This window comes from Theobroma cacao, chromosome 2, assembly GCF_000208745.1.
Source record: "Theobroma cacao cultivar B97-61/B2 chromosome 2, Criollo_cocoa_genome_V2, whole genome shotgun sequence".
Taxonomy (NCBI): Eukaryota; Viridiplantae; Streptophyta; class Magnoliopsida; order Malvales; family Malvaceae; genus Theobroma; species Theobroma cacao.
This window is the reverse complement of record NC_030851.1, coordinates 1-12,764: the sequence shown is the minus strand read 5'-3', so window position 1 is coordinate 12,764 and position 12,764 is coordinate 1. Positions and strand designations below refer to the sequence as shown.

At 34.4% G+C, this 12,764-nt stretch overlaps 1 protein-coding gene across 2 annotated transcripts; it reads left to right on the top strand.

The window, feature by feature from the left end:
• LOC18606987 (CTP synthase) lies at positions 3,670–9,440 on the top strand. 2 transcript variants are annotated; one of them, XM_007040892.2, is made up of 22 exons: positions 3,670–3,968; positions 4,104–4,289; positions 4,947–5,026; positions 5,278–5,364; positions 5,476–5,526; positions 5,634–5,751; positions 5,837–5,893; positions 6,000–6,064; positions 6,251–6,334; positions 6,431–6,481; positions 6,580–6,642; positions 6,736–6,782; positions 6,885–6,954; positions 7,041–7,103; positions 7,379–7,468; positions 7,553–7,591; positions 7,690–7,917; positions 8,011–8,096; positions 8,370–8,415; positions 8,495–8,575; positions 8,743–8,836; positions 8,952–9,440. In XM_007040892.2, exons 2-22 carry the CDS (start codon positions 4,163–4,165, stop codon positions 9,119–9,121), a joined length of 1,797 nt encoding a protein of 598 aa, XP_007040954.2. In that variant the 5' UTR covers positions 3,670–3,968; positions 4,104–4,162; the 3' UTR covers positions 9,122–9,440. The 2 variants fall into 2 exon arrangements, with proteins under 2 accessions (XP_007040954.2, XP_007040953.2); XM_007040891.2 differs by having other exon boundaries at positions 3,673–3,968; positions 4,139–4,289.

Below are 12,764 nucleotides of genomic sequence, written 5' to 3'. Positions count from 1 at the left end.
CTTTCTTTTTCCTTTCTATTGGTAAGTTATGCTTAAAAGTCGTTAGATGGACAGAGATCATAAATAACAAGTCGATTCAGATTTACTTGAGTGATATTTTTCTGTAAAGAATTGAATTTTAAATCCTTTCTTTAGACTTTCTTGTAACGAATATTCAAAAAGAAATAAATAGATGTTTCTCTCTGAGCACGCATAAGTGTTTTTAATGAATAGGTTAAATATTGATTTTAGAATTTTATCTCTATCGAATTCTTTATTTTAGTGTTTAACTTTATTTTTTCAAATTATCATATAATATTTTAAAATTTACCCATTAAAAAAAGTTGAGAAGAAAAAATTAATGATTACAATTTAGTTAGCATTCAAAGAGTTTATTAAGGATAATCATTAAATTTTCTTTCATAAATGTTTTTTTAATAAGTAGAATTGAAAAGAATTACATCTAATTGAAAGAAATAAAAATTTTGATAAATATTAAATCTTAAAATAAGTATTTAGCTTAATAAATAGGTGTAACCATTTGAAGAGTTAAGGTTTAGATCTTTAAGCATTGATCTCTGGTAATTAAGTTACACGGGTAACGCAGTAGGCATAGCATTGCCAAAAGGGAATTATAAAAAAAAAGAAAAAAGAGAGAAAGGAAAGGCGCGGAAATGAAAGTGAAATCATGAAAGTCGGTCATGTGATGTTGTTGACTAATCAAACGTCTAAGATCTAATAGGAATCATACTATATTATATTTAAATTATTTAGGGTTATCCTAATCCTATCCTATGGATATATAATAATCAAAAGGTTTCTGTTGGATTATGGAATCCCTGACCTGGATTCGAAGCTTATTCATCTAATTTGATCCATTCCACTGTTGCCACGCACAAACAAAATGGAAGGAAATGTTTCAATCCGTGTCTCGTCCACGGCTGCACGTTCACCTGTTTCTTTTTGTTGACGAGGAACCTTATAAATAAATACATAAGCCTTAACTATAAATTATATTTTCATTTTAATTCATTTTTCAAGCTACTTGCTCTCAGGTGCATTAAACGGAATGCAGCATGCATGAAGTGTCTTCTTATCCAAAGTTTTAGTACTTGTCATGGATCACTGTATGCAAAATGCTGCAAGCACGCACATCTTATGTAGGAGCCAACTAAAAAGACTTTTTATTTTTTGAATAGGCTAACTAAAAAGACTCACAACACAAAAATGAGAAAAAGTATCAAACACCTTTCTGTCCGTCCGTTCATTACTTGTGTCGCGTAAATCTTGGCCTGGTCATGAGGTGCAGGAGAACGAGGCAACCATTTCTTTGAGCTCCCCGCCCTTCTAGAGGAGCCAATCCCGGAAGGTTGTCGGCACCATGAAGAAACGAAAAGCAATTAAGCAAATCGAGGAATTGACCCACAATCAACGTGGCAATTTCAGTTTCTATACCTTGTCTACGCGAGAGCGATCGCTCTGTCCGTTTATTTAATTATATATTTAGAACTTGTTTGATTTGATTTATTTTTAATTTAAAAATTATTATAAAATTTTTATAAAAAATAATAATTTTTAAAATTAAATTAAAATTATTTGATAAATTTTGTTTTATAAGTTAGAATTTTTGTTAAAATTATCATAAAATATATTTTTTTAAAAAGATAATATTGTAATTATTTTTAATAAATGAAGATATTTTTGAAATAAAAATAAAATTTTTTTTATATTTTTAAAAGAAGAGAAAAAAAAGTTCTTCTTTGAAGTTTTTTTTAAGTTTTTTTTTTAAAATTTTGTTCTTAAAAAAAGTTATTTTTTTTAAAACTTCTCATAAAATCATGTTTTGTTTAATTTTTATTTTTAAGAGATAAATAAATTGAAAAAAAATTAAGTTAAATATGCACTTATTATTGATTGCGTTAGCTTTTGGATTATGAGGAATGCAAATGACATGCATCCTTCACATGTTTATTGCGACATGACATGATGTGCATGATCTAGTGAGAGAATCTTTGTCAATAGAGTCGCCTAATAGCAACAAAGAGAGAGCAAGTGAATGTTGAAAAACAAAAGCGCAAATTCATTGTATGTATGCTGTTATCCAAACAGCTCGTTTTGACTAAAAAGAGATCTCGTGGGTGGTTTGGAATGGGGCCCTTCATCCTAATTGGCCAGTGTTACTTTTTTTTTTTTATGTTGAGGGTTACCGACTGGATGTAAGACACATGCATATGACATGCACACAAATATACATACATACATGGCTCGTAAATCTTTGGTTCTCTTTTGCTTATTTATTCTATGTAATATAACTAACAATTCTGTGCCAAATTCGTCATTTTCCCTTTGCTCTCCGGTGTGTAACGACTATCGAGGTGGATGCCTCTGTGTGAGTCATTGATGGATCCGTTGGAAGTTGGTTGGTCGTTAGGTGGATTTCTTGAAATAAAAGGATTCTCCTTGCTTCTCCTTTTCGGTTGCTTGGTTTATTCTTTATGGGATTTTTCATTTTTGTATACTTTGAGCTTTATCCTTTATTGAGTTTTGACTTTTGACCCAGATTGCTGTTGTCTTTCTAGTTTTCTCAATCTCGCTTTAACTATTACTTTCGGAAAGTGGGTCTGAGCTGGGACAAAAACCGCCTTATCTACAACACTTGTTTGGAATATCCTTTCCTTCCTCCCCACAGCAAAGCCGACGTTGCTTTTAGCATGACCTGACCATTAGTTGAATTCTTAATTTTCATCCAAAAAATAAAAGCAAGACTTGAACTCCAACGTCCTATACATATATATATGTATATATATTACTAAGACACTGAAAATGGCAAACATGTTGAAGCTTGCTAGGCCAAGGCCGCGAGGGTAGAATTAGGGCAGCGGGGTCACGCAGAGCATTAATTAGGGCAGCTGGGTCTTGGACTACCTGATTTCCTTTCCCTTTTTTCTTTTTTTTCTTTTTACAAAAAGTTAATTTGAAAAATTATTACTTTTTTTTGAACATATATATATTTGAGAATGCCACAGTCAAATATTGTAGAGCAATCATTAGTTAGGGTTGTTAATATTTCAATAATCGTCCCAGACAAGATATTTCAACAAGTAAATTTTAAATATTTAATGATCCATTAATATCAAATATTCAGATTTTTTAGGAAAGGGAGATAAGATTATGTAATAAACAATAAAACAAAAGATTTAATGGGATGTAGGACTGAAATGAAATCATAAAAATATGTTAATTTCTTACGACACTACTCTCAGGGAAAGGGAAAAAAAGTTTTTGAGTAAGTAATAGCGATACAGATCTCGACCGCGGCGCCCTACCTCTTCTCTGTGTACACACTGTTTGTGTAATACATTGTAATAAACAAATATGTTTTGCTAACCAATGTGCCTCATATTAAATATATTTCTTCCAACGCCTTAAGGGCACTCCTTAGCAGAACTATTTATACTAATATTTTAGCATTAAATACTATAATTAATAATTCAGATACATTAAAAGTATATTATCAGTTAATACGAAATTTTTTGTTAGAAAATTCTTTGTTTATTTACGGGTAAAATATTTTAATAAAAAATTTATTAAAGGGGTTGGTTATTGTTTGCTTGTCGTTTTTGGGCACTCTCGGTACTAGACATGGTGAAACGCCAGGGGGTACGCTGTGTATAAAAGGCTGCCTATGGCAATGGCGTTAGCCAATCTGATTCCTTTTACATATATTCTCTTGTTGTCTCAATTCCAATTCTCTCATCCCGTTTCTTCAGTATTTCTGTTAGTGACGGGTTAAGCATCCCTGTCTCTTTCCTCTTCACAAAATTTTCTTTTGTTTTTGTTTTTGTGTTGATGCTATGCCATCTCTTACATAGTACAAAACAAGGCAGAGCGTACATAAACGTATCAGCAAAGACTCCGGCTTTGACCATTACCATCCTGCTCTTTTTACGCATCTGATTTCCAGTTGGCGATAAGAAAGGTTTAATAAGGTAATCACTCATTCTTCATCTTTCTACCTGCTTTTTATCCTTATGCGTTTAAGGATATGATTCATCGCAAAGACAAAGAAGATATGTTATACTTGCTCTGTTCTGTTATGCTTTGTTGTTTTGAATTGTGGATAGTTGTTTGTTAAAAGATTTTATTTTATTACGAGAAGGCCAAAAAGTAAAGGAGAAGAGGAATGAAGAAAATGAAGTACGTGCTGGTGACTGGGGGAGTAGTAAGTGGACTCGGCAAAGGAGTGACAGCGAGCAGCATCGGGTTACTTCTCAAAGCTTGTGGACTTCGCGTTACTTCTATCAAGATTGGTCTCTGCTCTTCCCTTTCCTTTCTCATTTTTTCTTCTTCTTCTTCCTCCTCTTTTTAGATTTTCTGACCTTGTAAGTTATTTCAAAAGACCCTTGTATCTTGATAAATTTTCTACACTGTTCTGCTTTCTTCTCTCAATTATTTTATTTTATTATTACTAGCTTATTGGTGTTTCTTTGCACTTTCGTATTATAAACATACCGATATGAATCTGTTCAACTGCACTCTGTTTTCGCTCACAGCTAATTTGTTAGATTTTGCGGAGGCCTCCATCAAATTGTTAGTTCTTATTGTTCTTTCATCATCTACCTAGTTTACTAGTGCCCATGTCATTTTCAATAAATATGAAGAAACAATCTCCTTTCTCACCACCGTTTCTTAACTGCTATAAGAGAAATAGTGAGGAAGGAAAGGGTGGATGGAAAATGACTTGTTTCTTCATCCTTTTCTTTGTTTGTTTGGTACGAGAGAAATAGATACAAGGAAAAAAAATGGATGGATGGATTTATACTTTTTCCAATCTTTACTGAAAGAAAACACTTGTTCAACTCAAATTAATTTACTTTATTTATAATTTTACCTAGCACTCTCTTTCTCATTCTTCTATTTTTCTTCTTACCAGATACAGTGTTCATTATTTTCCTTTCCCAATGCAGATCCTTACTTAAATAGCGATGCTGGAACGATGTCCCCTTTTGAGCATGGGGAAGTTTTTGTCTTGGACGATGGTGGTGAGGTAAGAATTCTCTGCTCTCCTCTACTCTACTTTTGTACTCCCAAAAATATTTTATTGCAAAGGGATGCTTAAGAAAAGGATTTAGCAGTTTTATTTGAGTGGGATCATCTATGATTTTATGGAGATAACTGCTTAATATGGATATTGGCGCTGCATTTTCGTCTTTTAACATCAAATGAAATGTTTTTGTGCTAGATTAATAATCCCTATGTTTTTCGGCCAGCCTAATTCTTTGTTTTCCCTCTTGAAAGGTGGACCTGGACCTTGGAAATTATGAGCGCTTTCTAGATGTCAAACTTACTCGCGATAATAACATCACCACTGGAAAGATTTACCAAGTAAGTTTCTCTCCTTTGTATTTCCTCTTATCTGATAGCCAAATATATATATTAGCAGTTGCTAATAGCTGCATTCTCATGTTAATTTTTCCTTTTCTCATTACCCCGCAGTTTGTTCTTGACAAGGAGAGAAGGGGAGATTATCTTGGAAAAACTGTTCAGGTTTCTCTTTACTGCTCAAGCTAGGCTCTAGTAATATAATATATGCTACTGTTTAACGATAGGCTTACATTCGGGCCATTTCATCTACATATTCTTGCGATATGTAGGTTGTTCCTCACGTTACAGATGCCATTCAAGAATGGATTGAGCGTGTGGCAATGATTCCAGTTGATGGAAAGGAAGGTCCAGCTGATGTTTGTGTCATAGAATTAGGTGGAACAATAGGTACACTTACAGCTACAATTTTGATGCATGCAACATGTTATAAGGTCGTTTCCCTTTATGTTCAAAGCAACTTCTTTGCACGCAGGAGACATTGAATCCATGCCATTTATTGAGGCGTTAGGCCAGTTCTCATACCGTGTAGGTAAGGCTATATTGTACGCAATTTTATGACACAAAAATGTGATCAACGCCCTTTCTCTTTTAGATTTGTTTTAATTGATTACTATTCCTCATTACTTCTTGTTCAGGTTCAGGCAACTTCTGTCTGATTCATGTGAGCCTGGTGCCTGTTATAAATGTCGTTGGGGAACAGGCAAGTGTGTATGAATAGTAGGAATAATCTGTGGAAAGAAAGCAAACAGAATCTTTCTTACAAATACAACTTTTAGCTAGGCACATCCTTAACGAAGATAATTGGTTCTCTTTGTGTGTCTTGAATATATAGAACAAATTAATCTATTGGCTAAAGCACTTCTAACATGATGTCTACCATGTTCAGAAAACAAAGCCCACACAGCACAGTGTTCGAGGACTGAGAGGCCTGGGTTTGACACCAAATATCTTAGCTTGTCGCAGTACAATGGTTTGATTTTTTTATCACCGTCGCCCTCTGAGACATAAATGCACAAATGCTTTGTGCTGTTAGCTTTAGGTTCTGAATACAGATTCCCTTTTACAGGCACTTGATGAAAATGTGAAGGAGAAACTCTCTCAATTTTGCCATGTATCGGTATGGTGATTAGAAGGAGAAAGGTTTTATTTGTGCATCAGTTGAATGTTCATTTTCCTGGTTGAAAATTTTAGTTAATTGAAAATGCTTGTTTATAGGCAGAAGATATTATCACTCTTTATGATGTTCCCAACATCTGGCACATCCCTTTACTACTGAGAGTAAGTGGTTTGATTTCATTGTGAAAAATAATTTTAGATATTCTTCCTAATTCCGACAATTAATGAATGGATATGATTTTTATTCTTGATTAGGACCAGAAGGCTCATGAGGCAATTTTCAAAGTGCTTAATCTTCTAGGGTGTGTGTGATATGATCAGTTCTATCTCTTTTTTTTTTTGTCTGGATAATTAAGCACTGAACATTGACTTTACATGATGAGGCAATTGTGTTTTTGGTGCAGTACTGCAAAGGAGCCTTCTTTAAAGGAGTGGACTACAAGGGCTGAAATTTGTGATATGTTACATGAGCCAGTGCGTTGCAACTAATTGTCAAATTCAACCTTGAAAACTTTCTGATTCCTTCTAGAGTCTTAACCTTTTATGTCATTAATATTCAGGTCAGAATTGCTATTGTTGGGAAGTACACAGGCCTTTCTGATTCCTATCTCTCTGTACTGAAGGTGCAATTAACTTCTGTTACCTTGTCTCAGCTGAACAATTTTTATGTTTGTCCTGTAGGATTGTTTTCGTTGGAATTGTTTTTCCTTTTTGCTCCAATTTGTGTCATATGTAGGGGTGATAAGTTAGTTTTGTTTTTCTTTTTGGTTTGAAATAACATAACAAAGGTTTTATTGAAAAAGAGTAGCAGAATTAATGAAGAACAGACGGGTTGATGGAGAGAATTAGAAATAAATTTATCTCTAATACATATAAACCTGTTTTGCTGTTTGTGCAGGCTCTGTTGCACGCGTCTGTTGCCTGCTGCAAGAAACTTGTTGTGGACTGGGTTCCTGCTAGTGACCTTGAAGATATGACTGAAATAGAGGTCAAATTAATTCCTTATCGTGTAATGTATTACATATTGCTTTTTACTTTTTTTCACTTCTTGACAAAAACATTTCCTTGACAGAATCTTGATGCTTATAAAGCTGCATGGAAGTTGTTAAAGGTCCGTGTTTTTTAGCTTTTTATGGCCTTGGATTGGCTGGTTAACGCACTTCACTTCCAATGGTCTCTGGTAGCCCGCTGACTGCCTTCTATCTTCAGAGTGCAGATGGTGTTCTCGTACCTGGAGGGTTTGGTGACAGAGGGGTGGAAGGGAAAATTCTTGCAGCAAAGTATGCACGGGAAAATGGAGTTCCCTTTCTTGGAATATGTCTAGGAATGCAGATTGCTGTCATTGAGTTTGCAAGATCTGTTCTTGGATTGAAAGATGCCAACAGCACTGAGTTTGATCCTAACACCAGGAATCCCTGCATTATATTTATGCCCGAGGTGTAATGTCTGTTTGCTAGTTGTAGCTTACATATATAATGAAATAGTGTGTGTCATTTCCTAAACATCTTCATGTCTCTGCCATTTAACCAGGGCTCAAAAACACATATGGGCGGTACCATGCGTCTTGGATCAAGGAGGACATATTTCCAAGTCATGGACTGCAAATCTGTGAAATTGTTAGCACTGTGGACTTGTTTGAGATAATAAGCATTTATTTGTGTTTTTGCACGTATTCATGTGTGAATAATATTCTTTTTCCTTTTAATGTTGGAACCTATGAGGTAAGTAAGTATGGTATTATGAAATTGGCCAAGTGATTCTTTAATATTGCCTTTTTTGGAGGACCAAAAAGTTTTTGACATTATAATTAGGTGCATATGTGAAAGAAAAAAGCTTCCTGAAAGAATACGTGTTCAATTAGCTAATCCTTTTCTACTGCATTCACGTAGGTATGGGAGAAGTTTCATAGATGAGAGACATCGGCATAGATATGAGGTAAGTGGTATTTAGATGGATATGTTTGATGTGTAAGCAATCTTGTGATAATGAAGTATAAATAAGCCTATATTTGCAGGTAAATCCTGATATGGTAACAGGCCTTGAAAATGCTGGCCTATCATTCACTGGCAAGGATGAAACAGGTCGACGCATGGAGGTGTGAATTCTTTGCTCAAGAAACACCTCATAAGTTATCGCCTGTTTTTTTTTTTTTGGGTGGGGGGGGGGGGGGGGGTGTTGTGGTTTTGTGGGTGGTTGGTGTGGACATGGGTTGAATTTGCAGCTGTGGGTTCTGCATTAATATTTGGCACATTTATCATGCAGATTATTGAATTACCCGATCATCCATACTACATTGGGGTTCAATTCCATCCTGAATTTAAATCAAGACCAGGAAAGCCTTCTGCTTTGTTCTTAGGTAACTTTCTTTGTCATTCCCATATTTGCTTTTCAAGGCTTATCAGTTCACTGAGAGAAGCAATGCACTCTCCTGCATTCTCAAGTGTTACTCAAAATTTCCGCGTGAAACGCAGGGTTAATAGCAGCAGCTTGTGGACAGTTAGATGCTCTCTTACAAGGCTTCGAGAGCCAAGAGGTCAATTGTCTCCCTAACAAGAAAGTTTACCAAAATGGATATGCGACAAGGCCTGCAAATATCATAACAGATGCTATGTACAGTTATTGCAACGGTGTGCACTCCTGAGTGTGCTTTGGTCATACCTGTTTTTTTCTGTTGTGATACTGATTTTGACATAGGGCTTTTGGCGGGATCTCAGCATTGCCCTGTACAGGCATGGATTAAATGGCTAGGCCTAATAGCTTTTCAAGAGAACTGCAGTAAAAGCGTAGCTGGATCCCTACATTTTAAGCGGGGGACAGCTTCTTGTATTTTTCAATTATATAATCTTATCTTTGTTGGCCTTTTGGCCTCGTAGGTTCGTTCCTTGTTTTTGATTTCTCTTCGGAGCTTCGTGTATTATTTAATCGAATTTTGTTAATATATATATATATTGAACCTTGAACATCTTGTGAAGTTGATATTGACACCTGTTGAAAATGGATAGAGTAAAAATAATTATAAGACCTTGTTATATATATACAAAAAAAAGTTTATTTATATATAATTAATAAGAACATAAATAAATATTTTAGATTTTATAAATATAATTTCATAATGACTGTTTAATATAAAATAAATGAAATTCTTCTGATGATGGAATTTCGAGAATGTTATAAGGGATAATTTTTTAAAAAATTTTTAAGTTAGAAAATCTTTTTAAATTTTACTAAAAAGGTTGGAGAATTTATGAAGAATTCTCAATATTAGAGGATATTTTATTTATTTTAAAATAATAATGAATTGGAGAAATAATTGAGGGAAATAAATTAAGATATCGAAATAAAATTAATTTATTAAAATTAAAAAGAAAACACATAATTAATTAGATACTATTCTAAATGGGCGTTGTGAAGGTATTAATCTCTTCATCACATGTAATTGTGCTTTCGAGCTTAATTAGTTTCGTAGACTGGAACCAATTTTTTAAAAAACTTAAATCAAACCTAAGACCTCGTTAGAAAAATATATTCAATTAAGTGGTTAATCACACCTAAACAAAAAATATTGATGGCGACTCTTCTTAATCAAACAACTAAGTTTTAGGACTAATATGTTATGACCGTTTGGTGACTCCACCGAGGAATTAGAAAGTTAAGCCAATAATTAAATATGTGACATCTTAAGCCTTAACTTAAAATTTTAATTCGATATTCTAATTCATTTTCTTTAATCTAACATTGCTTTGTTTACTTTGATTGTTTATATTTTTAATTATATATGGATGATAAAAAAAATTATGTCCCTTCGCACACACTAGATTTTTGCATATATGTATTAGCTTTATACCCAAGCTCTATCCTATTTAAGAGGAAGTAGAGTATCTTGCTCTTGTAAGGTGATAATCTACGTGTAGGCACGTGAAATACTTCCATTCAAATTGAATCCTTTTCGTTGGAAACTTGTAATGGGTGAGGATTGGGGTGCCTTACTAGTCTCAAGTGGATGACGGTAAGGAGTAATTTGGGAACCTTTAGCTTTGTGTGAAACTATGCCTAGCATATAGAAAACCATAAAGGATTAAGCCTAGGTAGAGCTTCGCCAAACTCATAAAAGAATACCCATGTAGGTGCACATGAAGGGACATTTTTTCCACGTAAATACTTATTGAACTTTGTTTTATGGTTGTTTCATGATTGCGCATTAACATCATTTTTCATATAGAAGTATTTGTTATGCAATAAAGTATGACAGAAAAGACCCACGTTACATCCACGAAGCGACTACTGCTCTTCATATCCACCCTTGTCATATGTGAAGATGACTTGGATGTTAAAGCTTAATCAAAACAGATTCAGCATGTAAAAGGTGATTGTTTAAAGGATGGATATGTTCCTGAGCAAGTTCATATTGATCTCCAACAAAATGACCTCACAAATTTGATCAACATTTGGGATTAGTGGGGAAAATCTAAATAACAAGAATTTGAGAAGAAGTATGGGCATATTGCATCACTTATTCGCATACCTATTGATGACCAAATGATTAGAGCCATTATTCAATCTTGGGATCCCTCATATAGATGTTTTGTCTTAAATGAAGTGGATATGACACCAATAATTGAAGAATATTGGACTTTACTTTGCATACACTTTCCAAGTGGAAATAAAAATTACCGGAGACGACAAAGGATAGATTATAGTAAAAAGATTGCAAAAATCATGGGAATTGGTATACAAGAAGTTGACATGAATGTTAAACAAAAAAGAGTTAGTGTTTGTATTCCATGAGAGTTTCTTCATGGTGGCATCATGAAGCATTTAGAAGATGAAACAACCATGATTATTAAGGCCTTAGCAATCTATGGGACGATTATCTTTCCAAAGGTTTTGGGCCATATAAAGGTAGCAGTGGTGGATTTCTTCGAGCAGGTAGAAAATAAAATTAATCCATCATTAGCAATTTTAGCAAAGACTTTAGGTCACTAAGCTATTGTTGACAGAATTGAAAAGGTCGTTTGATTAGATGTGCACAACTATTGCATGTATGGATTAAAAGCCATTTCTAGGGTGAAAAAAGTAAGTTTCGAGCATTATATCTCTCCACCAATATTCCTATTAGAGAATTTTGTGAAAATGAATGGCTAGAACCAAAATTCAAACAAGAATGGATCTTAAGACTACGAAGCCTCATGAGACAACAAATGGTATGGAAAGCACCATGGATGGTACTTCAACCAATGTTGTATAGTTGTGGAAATGAAATGTCAGTTCCTCTCTTGAGATTATGGGGGTAATTAGTTATGCCCCACTTATGGTACAGAGACAAATGGGGTCTGAATAATTTGTCCCAATGACTCATAAGCTTGATCAAGTTGAGTTTTCTTATGATGAGCCAGGGTCGTCAAAGAACGTTGAGAAGATTGTTAAGGCATGGAAACAAGCTAGTCGAATAAAATTAGGAAGATTCAGTGATAAGGTTACACCAGAATATTTGGTGTTGTTTATCCGAAATAAATATGCTAGAAGGGGGTGAATAGTACTTTTTGGCTCTTACAAAAATTGGCTTTAGGTTGAGGACAAGTTTAAGATCAATATAGATTGGTTCTATGCAAAATGAGGGAATAATTTAAGTGAAAATGAAAATAAAAACAAAAGCAGAGTAGACAATACACCAGAATTTAGAGTGGTTTGGTCAAGTACCTACATCCACTACCTTGATTGTTCAACCAAGGATTTTCGAAATGAACTCACTAAAAACGGTGGAATTCCCAAGCTCCCACCAAGCTTTACAAGGGCTTTTAGTAGGCTCAGCCACAACCTTTACAATGGTTTTTCCCGAGATCAATCAAAACTTAAACTAACTTTTCTAAGCTTAGTTAGAACCTATACATCCAATCAAGTAATCCAAGCTTGAATAAATTCCCTTAGAGTGTCTCGCACACTCTAAGTATATAAAGAGAAGAGAAATAAAGGTGTGCCTATGATCACTGACTTGATCTAAGTGGTACACAATGAAGTGCTTGAATATTTTACAAGAATAGGAGTGAAGTGCAAAAAGTATAAAGAAGGTTTTTACAATTTTTGAGCTCTTTTTGGACTTAGAAGCCTTGGATCCATTTTCTAGCCGTTAAGAGCCTCTTAAATACTTGAAAAATCAGTTTTGCTAGGTGTTAGGCAGTTTTTGACGGCTAGCAAAACTGTAAAAACCTTCTTAACGGCTAGTTTTAGGGTTTGGGGTTTGGGGTTGGGGGTTGGGGTTTGGGGGTTGGGGGTTGGGGTTTGGGGTT

Bases quoted from the DNA above. Each gene is read 5' to 3' on its own strand.
- LOC18606987 (XM_007040892.2), top strand. From the start codon at position 4,163: ATGAAGAAAATGAAGTACGTGCTGGTGACTGGGGGAGTAGTAAGTGGA. The intron at 6,065-6,250 runs GCAAGTGTGTAT...TACCATGTTCAG, and splicing joins TAAATGTCGTTGGGGAACAG to AAAACAAAGCCCACACAGCA. The intron at 6,643-6,735 runs GTAAGTGGTTTG...ATTCTTGATTAG, and splicing joins ACATCCCTTTACTACTGAGA to GACCAGAAGGCTCATGAGGC.